General features: G+C 50.3%; 2 protein-coding genes across 4 annotated transcripts; one reads left to right on the plus strand and one right to left on the minus strand.

Moving 5' to 3' along the window:
- Positions 1-342: 342 nt before the first annotated feature.
- STUB1 (STIP1 homology and U-box containing protein 1) lies at positions 343-11,927 on the minus strand. Its single transcript, XM_054041712.1, has 7 exons — positions 11,600-11,927; positions 7,895-8,093; positions 6,947-7,112; positions 5,230-5,320; positions 3,952-4,008; positions 3,123-3,239; positions 343-1,484 (listed from the first exon to the last, which is right to left on the minus strand). The coding sequence occupies exons 1-7, from the start codon at positions 11,828-11,830 to the stop codon at positions 1,359-1,361; spliced, it is 987 nt and encodes a 328-aa protein (XP_053897687.1). The 5' UTR covers positions 11,831-11,927; the 3' UTR covers positions 343-1,358.
- Positions 11,278-22,408, plus strand: LOC128844205 (uncharacterized). Of its 3 annotated transcripts, none has more exons than XM_054041714.1 (6): positions 11,278-11,367; positions 16,710-16,873; positions 17,157-17,250; positions 19,537-19,696; positions 20,516-20,668; positions 21,925-22,408. In XM_054041714.1, exons 2-6 carry the CDS (start codon positions 16,746-16,748, stop codon positions 22,095-22,097), a joined length of 708 nt encoding a protein of 235 aa, XP_053897689.1. In that variant the 5' UTR covers positions 11,278-11,367; positions 16,710-16,745; the 3' UTR covers positions 22,098-22,408. The 3 variants fall into 3 exon arrangements, with proteins under 3 accessions (XP_053897689.1, XP_053897688.1, XP_053897690.1); XM_054041713.1 differs by lacking the exon at positions 11,278-11,367 and adding an exon at positions 11,890-11,980; XM_054041715.1 differs by lacking the exon at positions 11,278-11,367 and adding an exon at positions 12,004-12,023.
- The last annotated feature ends 240 nt before the right edge of the window (positions 22,409-22,648 follow it).

Raw genomic sequence — 22,648 nt, forward strand, 5'->3', positions numbered from 1 at the left:
GCGTCTCGTCGGGACGCAACAATTGATCCCCGAATCGACGCGCGTACTCCACCAGCCCAGGTAGGAGTAAGTGCCGTCGACGGGGGAGCCGCAGCGGTCGATTTGCCGCCGTCCTCACAGCGGGGTAAGTCGGATCGGATACATCGAATTCAGCTACACTATTTGCGTAGCTGAATTTGCGTATCTTAAATCGATCTCCCCCCCCCAGTGTAGACCTAGCCTAAGAGAGATGTAGAGGTGCGCTCCACTTCTGCTCCCATGTGCCACTGGGGGCTGCCTCTGCCCAGCCTCCACCAGCCTTTTCAAAGGAAAGATCCCTGCAATCATGAAACATTCAGACTATTTAACACTTATTGCTGAAATATTTATTAACGTTGGCAAACTTCTGGAGAGCGAACTCATGAAGCCAGGCAGTCTGCAGGCCAATCAGACATCAAGACTTTCAACAGCCAAAACGCTTTAGGCCGATTTTTTTTTTTAAGGGTTTAATTAAAACAAACATGAACTTTCATCCAAGTGGTTATCAGGGAACTACTGTCCCTGGGGCTGGAGAGTGGCCTCCAATGGGTCACGGCTTCCATCCTACAGGACAGTGGTTTCCCAGTACGAGCCCGCACGCCAGTCAACGTCCGTATAATATATATTTCATTTCCCTCCCCCAGCAAGTGGCTATTTACAGGAAAACATGAAGAGAACTACACTAGACAGACAGGAGATGTAGGAAGAAAGAAACACAAACTATGTACAGAAGGAGGGAGTGGGGAATGCAGCTCAGCCTGGAGAACAGCTCCTCGCTCGTCACAGCCTGGGCCCTCGCTGTAGGCACGGCTCCCACATCTCCCCAGGAGCAGGGCTTGTGCTGTAGGGAAAGGGAGTAGGCAGCTGTTTTTGTGGAGGAAAGTCGTTCTTTACAGCCAAGGATCTGAGGTGGGTTATGAAAAGCAGTGATGCTGGCTAGTACAGAGTGACACTGCTCTTCCAAAAGTGCTTCTGTGGATTGCCTCCAGTGCTGGGTCCTCGACAGGCGCTCCCTCTCTGCCTGCCTAAGGCAGTCTTGCTTCTGTCTATCATGTTGGGAGGTTACCAGGAGCCCAGGTGAGCAAGGAGCTGGAAGGACCCTCCATGGCCCTGCTCAGTCAGTCTGGCCCAGCTGTGGATTCTGGGAGATGAGATGATAATGCACTCTAGTCCAGCACTGTCAAGGGATCTCTGGGCATCCAGAGGAGAGAGAGAGAGACAAAGTGAGTAAGGCATGGTGCCAGCCCAGCATGCTCAGACAGCAGTCTATAGCAGAGCGTGTCTGTGCTGCCACAGCTGGGGCTGTGGTGAGGATCCAGAGGACTGTGCCCGCTCAGCCATCAGTACTCTTCTACCCAGCCATTTTCTGATATGAATGCATCTATCACCTCCTTCATAGCAAGGTTTGGGATCAGCTGGTCTTGAGTCAAAGGACTTCGGGTCACAGGATCAAAGTGACCAACACGCTGAAAGGGAAGAGAGACTATAAGGAGGATGGAAATAGAACACAAACCTGAGTAACTAGCCCCTTTCCCTGTTGCTGCAGCTGCACCCCCTAGGCCTGCCAGAGACTTCCCAGCCACTCAGTCAGTCTCGGTTCCCTGGGTGTAGCTAGCCCCATCTGCCCCCCTGCTACCTGAGGGATGCTCCCCACAGACAGGATGCCACAGGCGGACAGTTTAATCTACATTGTCTTGTCTCTTCCCCTCCTGTCTCCACTTCTTACTTCAGTGTGTTACTTACCCTAGCAGAAACATCTCCAGTCACAACCATTTCCATGGCTGTGGGAGTTTCAGAAAAAGAACCACCACCCCACAGCCGGGAGCAGGCTGGCAATCCCATGGCACGGAGCACACGCAAAGGAGAGAGCTGAGATGTAACTTAGCTTACAATTTAACATTGCTCTGGGTGCACAGACCATCTTAATACTGGCCACTGTTGGAAAATGGGACACTGGGCTAGATGGATCTTTGGTATGACCCAGCATGGCTGTTCTTATGTTAGATTCAGGGCCCCATCTAAACATAAGACTCCTCCAAATTCCTCCAAAACTAAAGAGGAGGGTTAGCTCAGTGGTTTGAGTATTGGCCTGCTAAACCCAGGGTTGTGAGTTCAATCCTTGCGAGGGCTACTTAGGGATCTGGGGCAAAATCAGTACTTGGTCCTACTAGTGAAGGCAGGGGGCTGGACTTGATGACCTTTTGGGGTCCCTTCCAGTTCTATGAGCTAGGTATATCTCCATATTTTTTTTTCCACCACGGCCCCCCGAAAAAGCCTGAGAGAAAAGAGACTTTACAGCATGGCCGGGAGGCCAGACTGGCTCAGTCAGGGCTGGAAAACCCTGGCTGTGCGGTGAGATCCAAAGTGGATGGAACTTCGCTGACAGTGCCCAGCCAGCAGCCCTGCAATTAAAGCAGGGGCCTGGTAGCTCGAACACTTCAGACATTCTCCATTGCCCTGGCACCATGCAAAGGGAATGGCAGGGTGAGGTAGCTGGGACTCAACCCATGGAAAACCTCACAGGATGAAGCATTCAATTCCATAAGTGTGGCTCTTCTCACTGATGCCCCCTCCTCTAAACAAAGATGGGCTGGGTGACAGAATGAAGCTTAAGCTTTAAAATCAAGATACTTCAGTATTTAATATTTGGGTGGTCTCTGAAACCCCACTGCTTTTTCTGCAGGCCTCACCCCTACCCCCAAGTAGATTTCTACATTGTTACCAGGGGCTGGGGCCCACTAACACACCACAGTGCTTGCAAGGGCTGCAGCTGCTCTAGGATGGGGGAGGAAGGAAGCAGCAGAGAAGCACCTGACCACTGAGAGTTTAGTCTGTGTCGCTGTTCCCCAGTACAGTCAGTTTCCAATCTTTGTGTGGGTTTTTCACCCCCCAAAGGGGGTGCAAACCTACACAATCTGCCAGGGGGCCTCGGGTGCAGGCGCAGCATCTGGAACTACATTAACTCATGTTTGGAGACTGATTTGATTTTAAGTTTCTATCTCCTAAAAATTGCCCTGGGTTTCTCTCCCTCACATGCGCACCCACACTCTTCCTTTCCTCCGGCCCTCCCACTCAGATGCCCAACACTCTGGTTCCCCCATTACCTGAAGATGCTCTTCTATATCTTTCCTGTCATAGGTAATCCCACTGGGTGTGATACAGGGCTCTCGCATCAGTTCAAAACTGATCTTCCCACACAGGTAATCGGGGATGTCTCGCTTCTGACTCGAGAGAACAAAAGTTCAGCATTAGGGAGCCATCATACAACAGGCCCATCTCCGGTCTAATGCAGCAAACCAATGAACAGGTGACCCAGGGACAGGACCTCAGCAAGGGTGCAAGCAGCACAGATTCCATCGCCAAGTCAGGCACACGATGGAGATCCTGCACTGCATATCAGAAAACACAGCTGGAGAATGGCGGGGTGTTGGTTTTTCTCTCTCTCTCTCTCTCAATACCTAGGCCATATTTGCACTCCAACTAGTCATTAAATCCACCCCCAGCTGGAGCTTCTACTATACGGTTTATATTCCATCCAGATAGATAGATGCCTGGCCTTCTCCACGGCTACCACATCCAGGAGAGCAGCTGACCGACAGTGAACAGTTCTCACCCTTTTCCGCTATGAAATGTCCCGTCTCCACCAGCCATTGCAGCTGGAGTCCCAAGCTCATCCTCAAATCTGGGGCTCCATTCCCTCCCATGTGGCATCTGGCCTTCTGGTCCAGCTCTCATTTGAGAGAGACCTGGTATTCACAAGAGTTTTAAATCAGTCCAACAGCAGGGTGGCGGTAGGGAGAACAGGAAAGATGGGATAAGCCACAGTTCTTTGGCATCCCGAGCTAAGCCACCTTATAAGTCATGTTTGATGCCCTCCCTCTGAGCACTCCTTGTCTAGTCACAGCTGCCACACCTGTTTAAGCCCATCCTCACCTTCCTCTTCTCATCCACCTGAGAGAACAGCTCATCCATATCTGCCAGGTACTTGTCCTGAAAGAGAAATAACCCCTTTAATGGGAGGGGGGCAGAGGGCCCTACTGGACTTTGTTGCCTCTTCAGCATCTCTCAAGCTGCAGAGACTTTGGTACAAACACTGCAGCCACTGATGGGGAATTGTTCCCTCACCCACCCCAACAGCATGGGAGTCACTTCGCAGAACCACTTTTACAGAGAACAAACTGGCTCACAGCAAAAGTTGATAAGGGTCTTAGTCTCTCAGGGATCCTGAGGAACAGGATTTGGTGTCTCCCCTTGCCAGCCTCTATCTGCTGATATCAGAGTGTCAGTCACATACAGACAGGAACCTTCTTACTTTAATAGGCAAGAACAACACCTCTAAGAACACATCTTCCGACCTGCTGAGTGATTACTGCTCTACATTGCTGTACAGGAAACTTGGATTTAATGCTCAGACTCACTACCTAGACAACTGGGGCTGGCTATGTGTTGGTAGCAGTGTCAGCCATAACAGAGGTGATGGGAATGGTCTTGCATGTCAAATCAGTAGTGGCTCATGTGGTTGATAAAGCAGCGGTGTTGATAGCTTCCAAAAAGAGTCAGTCTGATTGTGCCAGAAGAACCTGGGGACAGGAATAAAGATCTTCATGGCTGCAAAGTGGGCATACAAAAAACCCACTGTGCACTTAATTCACAGCAACTGTCTGTGGGTGGGGCACAGAATTTAGACGGTAAAAGCAACAACATTCAACTCATCTTTAACACCTGCTGCAGGGCAGTAAGAGCACCAGGAACAGCATGCACTCTGCTCACATAGAACCCCTCCATCATCCCCCACGGCCACCCCACTGATTCTTCTGACTCATCACAACACCCCTGGAAGTCAGGAAATTGCTACAGCCATGTCCCCTCTAGGCACACTCCAATAGTATGCTCCACAATCCCCACAAAACTTCTACTATGGTCTATTCCAACAAGCTGCAGTCCTGTGTGATGCTCTTCCTTGGTGCCTGATCCCTACTCAACCACAATGAACCCAAAGCAGCACTATCACCTTCTGTGCTATGAAGGAATCCCAGCTGGACTGTGTTCATACCCCGCAGATCTGCTCCACAAGCAGGAGCTGTGGCGTGGTGGCCCTGGAGAAGAACTTCCCCTTGGGCTTGCTGCTCACACCAAGTAGGGACACATGCCCAACGCTACCCAGCAGGCCCAAATCCACACTGAGGGGATGGATTAATGAGGTTGCCTCACATGTTTGGCTTCAACGTTAGCCAGCTGAGCACGGCTCCGGCTCTCATCCACGTTCTCCTCTTGTTGTGTCCTTCGGTATTCATCCAGCTCCCTAGGGGAGAACCAGGGGGACAACTTTCTAACTACATGGATGGTTAAGCACTGGAACAGGTTATCTAGGGAGGTTGTGGAATCCCTGTCAGCAGAGGTTTAAGAACAGGTTAGACAAACACCTGTTAGGGATAGTCTAGGTTTACTTAGTCCTGCCTCAGCACAGGGGGCTGGACTTGATGACCTCTCAAGGTCCTTTCCAGCTCTACGTTTCTATGATTACAGTTCAGAGCAAATGATCAGCAAAGGAACTTGAAATGTCACAATGGAGGAGAAGGAATGTTCAGCTCAGAATGAACACGCTCTTATTTCCCTTTCTTCACCTTCTTGGTGCAAGGATTCTGGCTTTCCGGGAAAGTCAGATAAGCAGGGATTCTCTACCATTTCAATAGTGTGAGCTTCCTTAGGGCAGTGCTTTCTAAGGCCTGGTCCATACTAACCCCCCCACTTCGAACTAAGGTACGCAAATTCAGCTACGTTCATAACGTAGCTGAATTCGAAGTACCTTAGTTCGAACTTACCATGGGTCCAGACGCAGCAGGCAGGCTCCCCCGTCGATGCCGTGTACTCCTCTCGCCGAGCTGAAGTACCGGCGTCGACGGCGAGCACTTCCGGGATCGATCCCAGAAGATCGATTGCTTACGGCCAGACCAGGAAGTAAGTGTAGACCTGTCCTAAGTGCCAGGGTAAGCTCTGGTAGAAGGCCACTATCTTGTCACCAATTTCACAGTACTGGGAAATGTTTACAAAAGCTTATCTTTCCCCCTCCTCCCTTCGCATATGGGAGGGTCAGCCTGTGGGATTCTGCCACTCCCTGCTTGAGACCAGTGCTGTCTGGGATACAGTCCCTCCCTCCTGCTGGCACAGGCCCAGTTCTCTTCAAGATTCCCCTCATCCCTCCAGGCTGCCAAGAGGGCTTGTCTACGCTGTGCATTAATCCATTATAGACGGGTGTAAATTCTAGTGCACACTAAAGTGTCATGCACTAACTGATCCATGTGGACCCTGCTAGCACACACTATAACTTTCCTACTGCACAATGGACAAAAATTGGAGAGCAACAAAAATGGAGCAACTGACCTATGAGTAAAGGTTGAAAAAACTGGGCATGTTTAGTCTTGCGAAAAGAAGAGTGAGGCGGGATTTGATAACAGTCTTCAAATCTACTAAGGGCTGTTAAAAAAAGAGAACTGTGATCAATTGTTCTTTGCATCCACTGTATATAGGACAAATAGTAATGAGCTTAATATGTAGCAAGGGAGACTTAGGTTAGATATTAGGAAAAACTTTCTAACTATAAGAGTAGTTAAACACTGAAATAGGCTTTCAAGGGAGGTTGTAGAATCTCCATCATTGGAGGTTTTTAAGAACAGGTTAGTCAGGGATGAACTAGGTTTACTTGGTCCTGCCTCAGGGCAGGGGGCTGGATTTGATGACTTGAGGTCCCTTCCAGTCCTACTTTTCTATGATTCTATGACTAAGGTGCACTAAGGAACTTTAGTGGGCACTAGCAGGGTCCACACAGGTCAGTTAGTATGTGACTCCCTAGTGTGCACTAGAATTCACACCCCACTAGCTTAGACTAATGCCCAGTGCAGAAAAGCTCAGAGATTTCTATCTGCATTACCTCTCCTTCTCAGCCATGATGAGTTTGGTTAGATAGGAGTGCAACTCATTTTCCTGGTTGATCCGTTTCTCTTCAATGTTGTTCCAGCGCTTCTTCTTGGCAATCCGCAGCGCACTTGGAATATCATCCCCAAAATTCAGTCGCTGTTCCTTGGCTAGGTTATAGGCTGGGGAGACAACAGGTGCTCTCAAGGTTGGGGGCAGGATGGAAGAAGCTGATGCTTTGCTAAATCTAGTTAGAAGGTATATCTAATTAGAAGTGGGATTTGGGTCAGTTGACTATGGCTCCCACCACCTTTGCTTTGGCCAGGTGAGTCTGGTTTTGCCCCTTTCCCTGAAGGAGGGAACAGTGAGAGACACCTGTGCCTTTGAGTGCTACATCACTCCCTCAGTGCAAAGCAGCAAATGGGGAATAAATCCTTGGGCCAAGAGCTGCACACAATGACTTGGACCCCATTGGACCATCTCCATATAGAAGCTGGTCAAATCACTGACTTCTACACCGTTTAAGAAGAAACTGACTCCTGTTTAGGCTTCGTCCCCATTCAAATATCAGCCTATTGTCAAGTGCAGAACCAAGATACAGGGAGTGGCAATTAAACTCCTACAGGTTTCCAAATGCTCTCTTCCTACAGAGGAATTGGATATGGGCAGTCAGACCACACAGAACTGAACACCAGTCTTTTCTAGCTTAAATTCACATTTTGTATTTCGACAAATGGTGACTTATGCCATATACTGGTGCCTGTTTTGTAAGAGAGGCCCATTCATTTCTCTACAGCTGTGGCCCTCATCATGGTGCCTGCTTTGTATTGATCAATTCTCTGTACGTTAGCAACAGCCCAAGATAGGCCCTGGTATCCTGTTAATATGGGAGGTCCTGGCCACCTCTATAGGTTGGTGACGGCTTGTGCCAGGCCTGAACATTTAATAGGAAGATACTGCTCACCTCTCTGCAAGTTAGCGATGGCCTCATCATAGTTCTCCATCTCCATCTGGCACTGCCCCAGAAAGAAATGGGCCTTCACTGACTGGCTGTCTAGTTCCAGGGCATGTTTACAATCTGCCAGGGCCTTATCATGTTGCTGCATCTTCAGGTAACACAAGGCTCGGTTGGTGTAGTATACTGCCACTAAGGGGTTCCGGTTCTGGAAGAGAAGTCAGATACATTAAAGGTCTGCCAAGGATAACACAAAGCATATGAGACTTTCATAACTGCACATGGATGGGAAGGGACAGAAGAGTTCAAGTCTTTCTCCTGCTCTTAGTAGCTGTGAAATCTAAATATTACTGAATTGGTCCTCACTGTTCTGGTTATTTGCTCAACGTTATAGTAATGGTCACAAGTAGTGCTGAAGCATGCAAGCTCTGGACTGCTGTGCTCTAGTATTTAACCTGCTTGGCCTACCGCACATTACCCTTTACAATATGGAACCACAATTTAGGTACTAAGATGGAAATTAGCATTAAAAGCTGTCTATCTGGGCAGGCTACTGAATCCTGGCTCATGTTTCAAGAAAGAAAAGAAGAATTCTGCATTTGCACTTCTGATTTAAGCCTTGACAAGGCCTACCAGGCGGGAGTATGCCTTTCCTTCACTGGGCCAGAGGAAAGATACACCATTGAGATGCTCCACAGACTCCTCATTATCCAGTAGACAAGGTGAGATAGAGTTCTAAGGCCCACAAAGGATAGCTTTGCTCAGAAATCCTGCAAAGTATAATTGGATCCAGAGAAGTTTGCTTTGTGGGAGAGGCCCGATCCTTGACCTGAATTATTTTAAATTACATAAATATTTTGCTCATGAAAGTTAGAACAGCACTGACTAGAGCCAGTCAGGCAGGAACTGTACGTGATTCTCCTGCAGAGCTCTGCCAGTGCAATATAATCCTGACCTTATGCAGCCTCTGCTATCCCAAACCCTGGGCCTCCAAATAACAAACACCAATGCACTTCTTGATCTGCTGCACCATGGACAGTTCCAGTTCTGCCTAACCTCCTCCCAGCTTTGCCAGTTCACCACATTCCTTAACAAATGAGACCCATGGTATTCTAGACCTGGACCTCCACTTACTCTACCAACGCACCACAGTCCAGACGTGCAGCACCTGCTATTCTAGTCCTGGGCCTCTGGCACAGCTCCATTGAGGGATCTCAATCCTGACCTGCCCCCGCTTCTATCTATTCAAGTTTTGGATTTCTCCACTCTGCAGTGATTTGATGATGTGGACAAACATCCACAGGAGACTCTGAAGAGACGAATACACATTTTCACTTGTGTGTGACTCAAGAAAATTTGAACCCAAGTCTCCAAAGACAAAATGCTCTAGCTCTCAGACCACAGCTTGTTCAGTAAGTGGATACAAGTGATGTTAATCAGCATGTCCTTGGAGCTAAGTGATCACTCCTGTCTTTCTAAACAGGAGACAACAATGAAGAGTCTAAAGCTGCATAATCTTGGCCCATCAGCTATTTCCCAAAGGAATGTTGTATCTTGTTTACAAGTTCATCATCATGGACCCAGCTAACAGGCTTTAGCAGTTACCATGAACCAGCAGCCAGGTTGATATACAAAAATACACTTAAAGAGCGGTACATGATAGACAAACTAGGAAAACCATGAATGCTACATTGAGACAGGCTAGATTGTGACAGTCACCCAAATCAAGAGTGGATTACAGACAACACAGAGCAGAGGCGATTTGTTGGGGTGTGTGAGTAAACACAGAATAGACAGACTACACAAACTGGCTTTTGTAATGCTATCTTCCTAATGAAACAGAGGAAATACTGGACTCAGCTAAATACCAGGCGGGGCACAGAGACTATTCCAGACCTAGGAGAAAAGCATCCCAAAAAGTAATCTCCTAACATTAGCAGCCCTGAGTGTTTAAAGAAATTTCCTTCAATCTCAAACTGTGCATCTCAGTCTGCAGAGTCAGAGAGAGAAAAAATCCCCTTGTGACAGGCATGATACAAGTAAAGGGTTTTATTCCCAAGAGGACATATGCTTAGGAACACAAATCCCCAAGACCCATGGTATGAGCCCTAGATTATGGTTCTGATGGCACACCTGGAATCTGGACCACATCAAAGGTTCAAGTGTTGCACTAGACAGAGCTCACAAGCACTGCAGTGCAGTGTTATGTAGAATGGGTCCTTTGGATGACATTTTAAACTAAGATCCTTCCTGCCCATAACTAGTGGATATTGAAAAAGAAACTAAGCCCTGTCAATAAATACTTCAATTATAGGGCTAAAGATCGCATATAGTACTTTGTGGAGAGACTAGGAGATAAACCGTGTCCTGTCCAAACCCTTTCAGCATCATAAATTCCAACAACCTCAGCTGTTTGCCTTTACTGCCATTGTCACTAACAATTCTCAACTCACCTTTTTGTACAAGACTGATACCCCAAGTCTGAGCAGCCAAGATCAGCACCCCAAGCTGAGCAATAACTGGAATGCTGAAAACATTGTCTGGGCCTAAATCCATAGGGTGACCTGAGTGTGAAATGTTTTTCCAGGCCTCCTGTTCCCAAGGAACTCTTGTTACCAACACAGCACTGAAGGAGGGACTAGGCCTCTAAGGAAGCAGGGACCTTAGCCTGGATTCTTCCCAAAGCGGAGTGGGCTGTGTGTTTGTTTGTTGTTTGTTTTCAAGCAGGAACTGAGTCTGGCAGTATCGCCTTTCCAGGGACACATAATGGATACTGGCCTCAGCGTCAAACAGCTCAGCCCCCAATGTGCAAACTGGCCCTCACCCTACACAGCTCAGCTCTACCTCCCCCAAATAGCTCAGCTGTGTCCCCTGCAGTGGGTACCAGCCCCTTCCCCTAGACAGCTCAGCTATACGGCGGCCCACCCCCCGCAGTGTGTGCCAGCCCCTCCCCCAGATGGCTCAGCTCTGTCTCCCCCCCGCAGTGTGTGCCAGCCCCTCCCCCAGATGGCTCAGCTCTGTCTCCCCCCCGCAGTGGGTGCCAGCCCCTCCCCCAGATGGCTCAGCTCTGTCTCCCCCCCGCAGTGGGTGCCAGCCCCTCCCCCAGATGGCTCAGCTCTGTCTCCCCCCCGCAGTGGGTGCCAGCCCCTCCCCCAGATGGCTCAGCTCTGTCTCCCCCCCGCAGTGGGTGCCAGCCCCTCCCCCAGATGGCTCAGCTCTGTCTCCCCCCCGCAGTGGGTGCCAGCCCCTCCCCCAGATGGCTCAGCTCTGTCTCCCCCCCGCAGTGGGTGCCAGCCCCTCCCCCCAGATGGCTCAGCTCTGTCTCCCCCCCGCAGTGGGTGCCAGCCCCTCCCCCCAGATGGCTCAGCTCTGTCTCCCCCCCGCAGTGGGTGCCAGCCCCTCCCCCCAGATGGCTCAGCTCTGTCTCCCCCCCGCAGTGGGTGCCAGCCCCTCCCCCAGATGGCTCAGCCCTGTCCCCAGAGGTGAGTGCCAGCCCCTCCCCCCAGACAGCTCAGCTCTGTCCCCCTGGCCCCCTTGGGGTCCAGCCCCCCACACACACCCCGGCCAGGCCGGTATCCCCCCCCCTACGCCAGGCGCCCACCTAGGCCTCAGCTTGGTCCTGTAGGCCGCACGGCTCCCCGGTCCCTCCATCCCACTCACGTTAGGCCGCTAGATCCCCCCAGCCCCCCGCGCCAGGCCCCAGCCCGCACTCACGATGGCCCGGCCGTAGCAGGCAGCCGCCTCGGGGTACTTGCGGCTGACGAAGAGCCGGTTGCCCTGTTCCTTGTGCTCCTGGGCGCTGTGGCTCTTCTCGGGGCTGCCCCCGCCCGGGCCGCCCCCGAGCCCGGCCGCCGCGCTGCCGCGCTGCCCCCCGCACGGCCCCCCGCCGCCGGAGCCGCCCCCCAGCCCCAGGCCGCCGCTCTCCTTCTCCTCCTTCCCCTTCATGCCGCAGCGCAGCGCTCCCGTGCGGGGCCCGGCCGGATCCCTGCGGCCTCGCACTGCGACAGCCCGGCCGGCCCTGCCCGAGCCCGCCCCGCCCGCAGCCAGCGGGACTTCCGGCGGGGCCGGGCCTGGCGGGACGCGCGGGGCGGGCAGGTGAGATGGCGATGGAGACGGAGTCGGCGCTGAGGGGAGGCCGGTGGGGGCTGGGAGACTGAGGGAGCTCCGGGGGAGGGTTGGGGAGGATCAGGAGGCTGGGCAGGGGAGGGAGGTCAGGGCTGAGGGGCTGGGAGAGTTGGGGAGCTGAGGATGGGGTGGGAGGACTAGAGTGGGGCCAGGGGACTGAAGGGTGGGGCTAGGAGTGTCAGGGCTGAGGGGGGTGGAGTGGGGGACAGGGGTGGGAGGATCAGGAGGATGGAGTGGGGGAAGGTCAGGGCTGGGAGAGTTAGGGAGCCAAGGAGGCTGGGGTGAGGGGCTAGAGTGGGGGTCAGGGGGCTGAAGGGTGGGGCTAGGAGTGTCAGGGCTGAGGGGCTTCAGGGGGCCTGGGAGCTGAGGGGGTTGGAGGAGGAGGGGTGGCAAGCTGAGGAGCTGGGTGGCAGGAGCAGGAGCAGGGTGCTGCAGGGAAATAAAGATGAGTGCAGCAAGGGGCTAGGTTGGGCAAGGAGAGCTGCAGCTTCCTGGAGTGCAGGGAGAGCTAGGCTTAGGCCTTGGCTACACTTGCAGATGTACAGCGCTGTGAGTTAAACCTGACTTTGTGCAGCTGAGTACGGAAAGCGCTGCAGTCTGTCCACACTGACAGCTGCCAAGCGCACCGTCATGGCCACATTTGCCGCAATTGCAGCGCTATTGGGAGCGGTGCATTATGGGCAGCTATCCCACAGAGCACCTTTTCCCATTCTGGCACCGTGGGTTGTGGGAAGGGGGCGTGGGATTCTGGCTCCTGTCCCAATGCCCCATGATGCACCGCTTCGCATCCCAGAAATCCCTTTGTTTCCATCCACCTTTGGCGCCATCTTTCAACGGTTTCTGTACAGCGCGATCTGTCTGCAGGAAATGGAGTCCGAAGTGCTGAGGTGTATGCTGACGAGTCTCAAAAGCACGTCACGTTTGGCTGTCGAATTATTCCTTAAGATCCGAATTGACAGTGAGGGTGAGGAGTCCGACGATGCTATCAAGCCGCATAACACGTACGACACGAAATTGCTTGTGGCATTCACGGACATGCTCAGCACCGTGAAACGCCGCTTTTGGGCTCGGGAAACAAGCACCGAGTGATGGAATCACATCGTCATGGAAGTCTGGGATGACTAGCAGTGGCTGCAGAACTTTCGGATGAGAAAAGCCACTTTCATGGGACTGTGTGAGGAGCTCGCCCCCACCCTGCGGCGCAAGGACACGAGATTGAGAGCTGCCCTGCCAGTGGAGAAGCGGGTGGCTATTGCAATCTGGAAGCTGGCAATTCCAGACAGCTACCAGTCGGTCACAAACAGTTTGGAATGGGAAAGTCGACTGTTGGAATCGTGTTGATGCAAGTTTGCAAGGCCATTAATTGCATCCTACTCAGAAGAACCGTGACTCTGGGTAACATGCAGGAAATAGTGGATGGCTTTGCACAAATGGGGTTCCCTAACTGTGGAGGGGCAATAGATGGGACGCACATTTCTATTCTGGCACCACCCCACTTAGGATCTGAATACGTTAATTGGAATGGGTACTGCTCTATGGTTCTCCAGGAGCTTGTAGATCACGGTGGGCGTTTCATTGACTTTAACAGAGGCTGGCCCGGAAAGGTGCATGATACACACATCTTTTGGAACACTTGGCTGTTCAGGAAGATGCAGGCCGGAAGATCACGGTAGGGGAAGTTGAAATGCCCATTGTGATCCTTGGAGATCCCATTTATCTGTTAATGCCGTGGCTCATGAAACACTGCACAGGGAGCCTTGACAGCAGCAAGGAACGGTTCAACTACAGGCTGAGCCAGTGCCAAATGACTGTGGAGTGTGACTTTGGCTGTTTAAAAGCCCGCTGGCGATCTCTGTTTGGGAAGCTGGACTTGGCCGAAAACAGCATCCCCACGGTTATATCCGTGTGCTGTGCCCTCCATAATATTTGTAAAGGGAAGGGTGAAAGCTTCACTCAGGCATGGACCTCCGAGGTTCAACACCTGGAGGCTGAATTTGCACAGCCAGAGAGCAGGGCTATTACAGGGGCCCAGTGCAGGGCTGCAAGGATTAGGGATGCCTTGAGGGAGCAATTGGAGGCTGAAAACCAGCAGTGATATCTGGTGCCCTGCACGGGAGTGAAGTGCAGTAGTGCCAATCTTTAGGAATCAGTGTTTGCTAAACAGACAAGCAGCCCAGGAAATAAACAGGCACTGCAAGTCTAAGGAGGCTTTTACATTATGCAATAATAATGTTTTCAAAGCCAAAAAATCCATTTATTGAAAAGAAACAAGGGGGTGGAGTGGGGAACAGTACAATCACAGATTCGCGTATGTCCTGTCTGGTGTGCTGTGCAGTGAGTGCTGCACTTCAGGACAGCTATACTGCATGGTGATGGGGGTTGAGTGCAGAGGGTAAGGGTCGTGGTTTTCAGGGCTGGGTGGTGAAGATACTGGTGTTGGAGGCAGCGGGTGGCGTGAAGAACACGGAAGTTGGGGAAAGTGGGTTGGAGGTGACAGTGGGGCACAACGGAAAGAGTTTTGGGACAAGGGCTGTGTGTGGGGTGGCGTTTGCGGTACTGCTCCTCTTTCTGCATGGCTACCAGCTCCTAGATAGCATCTGCTTGGCGCTCCAGGATGCCTATGAGCCTATCAGTGCTTTGCTGCCGGTGCGTGGTGCTTTGCCACCGGCGCGCTGCATTTTTCTGGCGGATCCTGCTTTCTCTCTCCCTCCAGTTCTGTGCTTTCTCATTCTCTTTAATAGATTGCCACATCACTTCTTGCAGCATGTCTTCTTTTCTTTTTCGCAGTCTCTTCCTGAGTCTTTGCTGTCTCTGAGCAGGCAATAAGAGGGACGGCTGAGGTCTCAAGGTTGATGCAGCTGTATAGGCAAAATGCAACATTTAACAGAGGCAGCATTGTTTATACCAGACAGTAATGATTCCCCCCGCACTTGAGTAGAAAACACACAGGGTCTACAGAATAGCATAATTTTCCCATCTGAAACAGAGCACACACATCCCACAAGAGGCTCAAAATGGTGAGTAAGGGGGACTGATTGTTTCAGGGCTGCACTGCCCTCTGGCTTTCTGTGCCTTGGGGAGCACCAACAGCTTCAGGGAGCACCTACACTGAACACTGTCCCAACATTTTCCACAGGAGTTCGTCCTGGACGATATCTCGCTGCTCAGGGTGACCTGGGAAGCAAGGGAGGGTCTTCTACTGCAATGTGGCTTCCGCCCTGGCCCATATGCAGCTTGCCTGTGTGCAGCAATGGTCCCCTCGTGGCACAGTGGCGCGGACACGTTAGCCTGGCTGGGACAAGGACCACGGGTGGCTCTCCCGATAAACCTGCGCAAGCGCATTGCACACATTCTGGATGAGACATTCGAGGAGATTACCAAGGCAGATTACCACGATGTGATAAACCACATCAATGCACTATGCCTAACCCTTCTCTCCTAAAGAGCCCGCACCGAAAAAATTCCTTCCCGGAAAAAAAAAAAAAACAACACGCTTACCGGGAACCTGCTCTTCTGTTTGTCCTCCACCAAGTACTGGCCGCTGCGACTGGCTACCTTCCTCCTGGCTCAAGAAGAGCTCCTGGCTGCATTGCTCCAGGGATTCTGGGGTGTCTCCATCCGGCCCACCACCATCACTTCAGAGCCGGTGGGGAAGAGGAGGTAGGAGGAGGTAGAGGAGGAAAACTGAAGTGTCCATGGTGGTGCTCGGAGTGGAGGTGGGATTAACCCCAAGTATCGCATCCAGCTCTTTGTAGAATCGGCAGGTCGCGGGGGGAGCACCCGAGCGGCCGTTTGCGTCGTGGGCTTTGCGGTAGGCACTCCGCAGCTCCTTCACTTTAATCCTGCACTGCAGGGCGTCCTGGTCATGGCCCCTTTCCATCATGTCCTTTGATACCTTCCAGAAGGTATCGTAATTCCTACATCTGGAGCGCAGCTGGGACTGTACAGCTTCCTCCCCCCAAACACTGATGAGGTCCAGCAACTCGCCTTTGCTCCATGCTGGGGCTCACTTGGCGCGTGGAGGCACGGTCACCTGGAAAGACTTGCTGATAGGATTCCACACCACGCCGGGCTGAGCAAACAGGAAAGGGATTTTTAAAATTCCCGGGGAATGTAAAGGGTGGGTCACATGGTTGGTTACCTGAGGCCAGGGCAGTAGAGTTTGAACTGATGACCAGAGTGGCTAGAACAGGCATTGTGGGATACTGCCGAATAATTCTGGAGGCCATTCACAGCGCATTGGGTGGCCACACTGGCGCTGCAGCGGCAGCACAATACTTGCTATTCCTCTCGGAGAGGTGGAGTACATGCAGCGCTGCAACCACGGAGATACAGCGCTGCAAATGCTTTGCCAGTGTGGACAGGGAGTGAGTTACAGCGCTGGGGGGGGGGGGGGGCCTTTACAGCGCTGTAACTCGCAAGTGTAGCCAAGGCCTCAGAGGCAGCGCCTTGAGGGGGGCCATAAGGACCAAAGGTGCTAAGAGGTGGAGAGGCCTGCTGGAGAGCATGGTGGGGTGAAGGACGGGGGGGGGGGGGTAAGGAGAGAAAAGAGAGAATGTTGACAGGCAAGTAGAAGGTGAATGAAGTGAGAATGGGTTTGGGGTTGTAGGGAGGGGAGATAAGTATCAGCATTTTCTTCCCATAAGGTCTCTGCTCTGTAGTTCCATTAGCATCAAGTCTGTTTGTCCTTCTCTTTTAGATGTTCTTCGTCCTCAGTGTCCTGGAACCCTGAAACATGCCATTAAGTGGAGGCCTATATGGTTGTGAAGACCCCACCTACTGGAGGACAGTGTTTGATGTCTACTGGGATGTACTCAAAGCCAAAGGAGGCAGGCAGAAAAAACTTGCTGAGTTGGATAAATGGTAAATGCTCAAGCATTTAAGGTGGTTTCTTTTCTGCTGCATTATTCTCTCTAGGAGCACCACCTCATCATCTGTTGAGGAAGCATACAGCTATGAGTCCTATCCATAGCAGCCTCTTTCAGTGTGAAATCCCTGCCAAATGTTCTTCATTAGTAGCAGCTGGGTCTTCAATAGCATGAGCTTCCGCTCAGCCAGTCAGTCCCAGCTGCAACTCCAGCAGCAAGAACATGTAGGTTCAAGACTATATTTCGGCTCCTTGTCTGCCAACGGGTCTTTGTTTCAGGTATCAGGAAGAACTGCCAGTTGCTATTTCAGGAAGGAGAGAAAAATATCTGACACAGGCTGAAGTGGTGAAACTGATGGAATGGAAACTTGCTGTAAGTAGCTTTCCCAGATGAATTGCCATATGTAACATCTCAGCCATATAATCAGAGTGTTTGTGTAGTGGCAGGGAGGGTCTAAGGCAATATTACAGCTTAAGTCGACATAAACTATGTTGCTCAAGTGTGTGAATTAGCCATCCCCTTGAACGACATAATTTATGCCAATTTAAGCGCCAGCATGGAGAGCGCTGTGTCAGTGAGAAAGCTGCTACTGTTACTTGCAGGGGCTGGGGTAATTAGATTCACGATCCATAGAGTGACTATATTAGAGAGCTTACGTTAGCACAGCTGCATCAGTGCTGCTGTAAACTCTAGTGTAGCCATAAGCTCAGAGCTTTGGGGTCTATAACATCATTTTCAATTGCTGGTAGTTTGGAGCTCTGCTGATTATATTGACTTTTTTTTTTAAACCTGTGTGAAAGAGTTTGATGCTGCCAGCCTTAAGGCCTCTGTAGTTAGCATCTATTTAATTCTGTTATTCATATTTTAAAGGTACTGCAGTCAAGGAAAACAATCCAGCCAAATCTTCTGATCTGTCTGAACCATGCTTGATGCACGACTGGGGGAGGAGCAATGGTGTCTTTATGCTACCTTTTTGGCTCCTTAATTGAGGGGTTATTGTGCCCCCCCCCCCCCACACACACACACACACACCCCTTATAGAAGCCTCAGGCTTGCTGTAAGTTGCCATCAGCTACCATAGCCCCAGGGGATTGTCCCAGCAATCTGGGATCTTGGGGGCATATGGCTTTTCTGCCACATGCAGTTGCCCAGGCTATGTCCCCTAAACAGGATCCTACAATGGGATGGCATAGAGTCACTCTGCCAGGTAGCAGCCTCCTCACCTTCTGAGGCTGAGGATTTGGCCCTTTATTTAAAAAAGTTATCCTCTGTTTGCATTAGCAATAACACATTAGAATATCAGAGCAGGAATATTTTTAAATCCAAGGTGCGCTATTTGTTTAACTTTTTGCATTTCACCCAGCTTGGTAAGTTTCCTCTGACTAGCACAGAGCTGTGTGTGGGTTTCCACTACAATAGGGGAATTATTATTCAGTCACTTATTTATGAAACATTAATACTGTACACAACTCTTTACAAACAAGGAGGTGGATCCCTGCTGCATAATAATCAAATTATCATGGGCTGTTGACTCACAGGAAGAGGGTGATTAGTCCAAGTGTAATGGACAGGGTGGAAAAGTCAAAGGGAGTATTTAGGAGAGAGGAGCAGGAGGAATGTAAGGGACAAGGTGGGGGGAGATGGTGGAAACAAAGGTAAGAAACTAGTGGCATTGTAATGGGACAGAGGCTTGAAGATGTGGTCAGAGGAGCACATGCTTAGGCTTTGTCTACACTAGGAAAGAGGACAAGATGAAGCCCCTGAAGTGATGTGAGGAATTGAGGTGATGTGCTCAGAGTATGGGTTAAGAAACTTTAAATCCCACCCTCCAGCAAAACAAAATGTTGCTGGAAATCTTGTGTTTCATAAAATCGTGCACACCCTAGGGTTTTAAAAACAAAACACCTTTTCCCCCAAACAGAGCCTCAATTCTGAGCTTCAGCTCACTTGGCATTCTCCTTTTAGATAGTCACATAGCTTTTTCATTTTCTGGACCAGGGGTAAGCAACCTATGGCACGTGAGCTGATTTTCAGTGGCACTCACACTGCCCGGGTCCTGGCCACCAGTCCGGGGGGCTCAGCATTTTAATTTTATTTTAAATGAAGCTTCTTAAATATTTTAAAAACCTTATTTAATTTACATACAACAATAGTTTAGTTATCTATTATAGACTTATAGAAAGAGACCTTCTAAAAACGTTAGAATGTATTACTGGCACGCAAAACCTTAAATTAGAGTGAATAAACGAAGACTCAGCACACCACTTCTGAAAGGTTACCGACCCCTGTTCTGGACCATGCTTGAGAATAAAGATCCCCACACAGGGGGTTTTCCTTCCAATCACAAAACATCTCAACTTGGAGAATGCCAGGAAGGGCTCTCCCTCTGGATCACTAGTGGCCCACAGACCATAGCTTGGGAACCTTCACTAAAAAGAAATATCCGTGGAAGGACTCATACTTTTCCCATGTGTTGGAAAGAAACTCATGGCCCCACCGTATTGAAACCGTTATTATAAAGGCCACTTTTAATTGCTGGTGCCCGTAAACTATAGACTTTTTCCTGTAGCAATGAGCTGTACTCACTTGTAGAGTGAAGACGCTGAGCTCCTCAGGTTGGGATGTCCTTACCATGCTCTCTTCTCTCCTCCCATTTAGCGGGGAAAGTTTCGTCCTCTTCTGCAGCAGCTGGTGGCCACTAACTCCAGTGAAACGGTGGAGAGCTGTACAAGGAAAGCTTTCCAGCTCCTTCCAGACGTGGCAGCTGCCATTACTGAGCTGAGCCAGCTAAAGGCTGTGGGACCAGCCACAGCTTCGGGTAAGGAGTTGTGGGAGGGAGGGGACAAATCCAAGAGGGCCAGGGCCTGGCTATACCGTTAGGTAAGAAATGGGAAGATTGTTCAGATTTTCCACAGCACTGTGTAAATAGCACCACCCAAATGGTGCTAGTTAGAGTGGGTCTGAAATGCTGATCTTTCCTGGATGATAAACACTTCTGGGAGACAGTATTGGCCCTAGAACTGAGCACTGGGGAAAAGAAAGGGGAAGCACCCGCATCTGCAACCTGGTCTCAGTTTTTCCCAATCCAACAAGTAGCCAAACTTGTTTCCAATGGCCAGTTCTTAGAGAGAAGACCTTCGCAGGTGCTTAGTGCTGTGGCTGGCAAAAGCAGCAAATCAAAGGCATCTGGGCTTGCATGGGATGGAGCCTGCATATGAAGTTGTGGTTAGGTCTCTGGCTCAGTGTGTTTCCCCATGTGTTTGTGTAAAGTGGGGGCACATTCACATGTGGGGGGGAATTAGAGACCTGCTCAAACTACAAAATTGTAATCCTTATTTCAATCCCCCTCTCCTTCCAAATTCAAGACTGTTCAGACACCCAGGGTTCTGGTTCAATCACATCTCTGCTGGGAATAAAGGTGAAACATACTTTTGGGTTCAGTTTCCATGATGTGTCCTGGAAGGTGGGGTCAGGAGTCTGATTCCAGGCATTCTGAGAGCCTGAACAAGGTGGGGGAAGCTGCATGTTTCTCCAAGACACGGGACAGTCACTGTCATGCAGGCTGCCCCATGTCTCCTCTTCCTACCCCCAACCTCTTTCTTTTCTCTGCTCAGCACCTTCCACTCTTCCCACTTAGCAATTCTAGCTGCAGGAGCCCCAGAGGCTGCGGCATTTATGGCAGATGAAGCAATGGAGTCCATTCCAGGCCTCACCCCAATTCAATATACCCTCAAGCATTACATCCTCTACCTGGACAAGATCCAACTCTGTGTCAAGAAACTAAACAAAGGTAAGGGTAGGCGGGGTCACTGCCACAGACCTCATAGGGGGTAGGGGAAGGAGGATCGCATCTCTCTGCTTTAGTTAAGTGTTTATGGTCTGAATTTCAGAAATTATTTGAACTGCAATGAACCCTTTAGTGCTTACAGTAAGGTTGTCATTATGATACAAGAAAACAGTGGTTAGCACAAATGACTGGGAGTCAGGACCCTGGATTCTATTCTTGTCTCTGCCACTGATTGCATGGCCTTGGCTAAATTATGTAGGTCCAGAGCCTCAAAGACATTTAAGCACTTAACTCCCATCAATGGGAGTTAGGGTCTTAAATACCTTTGAGGATCTGAGCCCTAGTTTCTCTGTGCTTCAGCTTCCCCCGATCTGTAAAATGAAAGTAACATTTACTCACCTCTGCCCAGTGCATTGAGATCCTCAGATGAAAGTTGCCGAAAGTACAACATTGTTGATATCTGGCATTTCTGCATCAAGTGATTCATTGAAAAGCAAATTAACTGGTAGTCAAATTCAGGAAACAGAATTTCCTGGTTTCTTAGACCTGAACCTTGCAGTCACTGTAGAGCCATTCTCAGCAGCGCCTGTATTGAAACAGCTGCTCTGCAAGATTTCCCTTATTAACCTTTCCTTGCCTTCTGTGCCCACCATGAATTTGCATTGCCTTTTTATTCTCCCTTCAATTTTTGCTTGAAGTTGTGGCCAGCTCCATCTCCCTTCCCTGCTCCCCTGGTCTCTGTCTTCCTCCTGGGTTTCCAAAGGTCTCAGTGTGGCAATGATTTTGTCCACTAAGTTTTCCTGCCCTGCCGTACTGTAGAACCATAGCAGCAGTAGGACAATTGTAGGCCAGGATTGCAGAGATGTTCTCCTCCCCCAACCCACGTGTACATCCATGAAACAACAGCAGCTTTTGATCTTTCCCTCCCTCCTAGTCTGGTATGACTGACATTCTCCACTCAGGAGAGGCTCAGAACTGGAATAGCAGGAGGGATGTTTGCAGGGCCAAAGTGAGGTGTATTTGCCAAAGTTGTGTGGGAGCCCAGGAGAGATGCTGCAGATCTGGATCAATGTGCATTAGCAGAGTTGTGTGAGGGAAGTCTGTCTCATTCTAATCTGTACCAGCAGCCTTTCACTTTACTGGGCCACATATCTTACCAAGAATTCATTTGGGAGATGAGGGAGACAGGGTAGGAATCAATCTACATCTGGTTCCTCTACTGATGCAGAGTGTAATTGCTCCCTTCTGATCTTTTCTAGCGGATACAGAGAAAGCATGGACTCCTCATCGTGTGGAGCTGTGTCTCTGGGCCTGGGCCGTGGCACAGAAATTGTGTCCTTCACTGCTGCAGACTCTCAGCTCAGGGGGAGAGAAGGCAGCTGATGAGGCAGATGAGGATGTTAGACCCACAAAGAAATGGAAAGCCAGGTGAAAACATTATCAGCCAGGAACCTAACAAGAGTCACTCAGTGTTTGCTTCCTGTTATCCGATGCACAGTTTGACTAAATGCCAAAGCTGGACTCCTTGGTGAATCTAAATATTGCCCTTTGGGGGGGGTGGGGGGAGTCATTCAGGGAATGGGTCAAATTGATCAGGTGTGGGAAGAAACAAAGGGGAGCTCTTCTGTTTGAATCACTCCCCATTTGGAACCAAAGCTGAGCTTTCAAATGGAGCCCTCTGCTTGGTGTGTGCAGTGATTTTTACAATAATTCCTTAATAAACTTTTGATGGTTTTCGTAGTACCACATAGTTGGTGTTTGTTTGGTTGCCAATAGGATAATGATGTGCCAACAGGAAGTGCCCTCTCTCATACTGTATATCTCTTGTCCCATCTCACCTACCTCCTAAACATGAATGGATCTTCCAGGGTGCCATCCTGGCCCCAGCTCTGGCTTCCTGGACCATTTACCTCCTTCATCTCCAATAATCCCATTGATTGAAGATTCCTCCAGCTGGAATTGTATCATCAGAGTTCTTCCATC

This window comes from Malaclemys terrapin, chromosome 10 (assembly GCF_027887155.1).
Source record: "Malaclemys terrapin pileata isolate rMalTer1 chromosome 10, rMalTer1.hap1, whole genome shotgun sequence".
NCBI classification, from domain to species: Eukaryota; Metazoa; Chordata; order Testudines; family Emydidae; genus Malaclemys; species Malaclemys terrapin.

Bases quoted from the DNA above. Each gene is read 5' to 3' on its own strand.
- LOC128844205 (XM_054041714.1), top strand. From the start codon at position 16,746: ATGCCATTAAGTGGAGGCCTATATGGTTGTGAAGACCCCACCTACTGG. The intron at 17,251-19,536 runs GTAAGTAGCTTT...CCTCCCATTTAG, and splicing joins TGATGGAATGGAAACTTGCT to CGGGGAAAGTTTCGTCCTCT. The intron at 19,697-20,515 runs GTAAGGAGTTGT...CTTCCCACTTAG, and splicing joins GGGACCAGCCACAGCTTCGG to CAATTCTAGCTGCAGGAGCC.
- STUB1 (XM_054041712.1), bottom strand. From the start codon at position 11,830: ATGAAGGGGAAGGAGGAGAAGGAGAGCGGCGGCCTGGGGCTGGGGGGC. The intron at 5,321-6,946 runs GTAATGCAGATA...GTTCTCCCCTAG, and splicing joins ATCATGGCTGAGAAGGAGAG to GGAGCTGGATGAATACCGAA. The intron at 1,485-3,122 runs GTAATGGGGGAA...CTTCCCTTTCAG, and splicing joins ATATAGAAGAGCATCTTCAG to CGTGTTGGTCACTTTGATCC.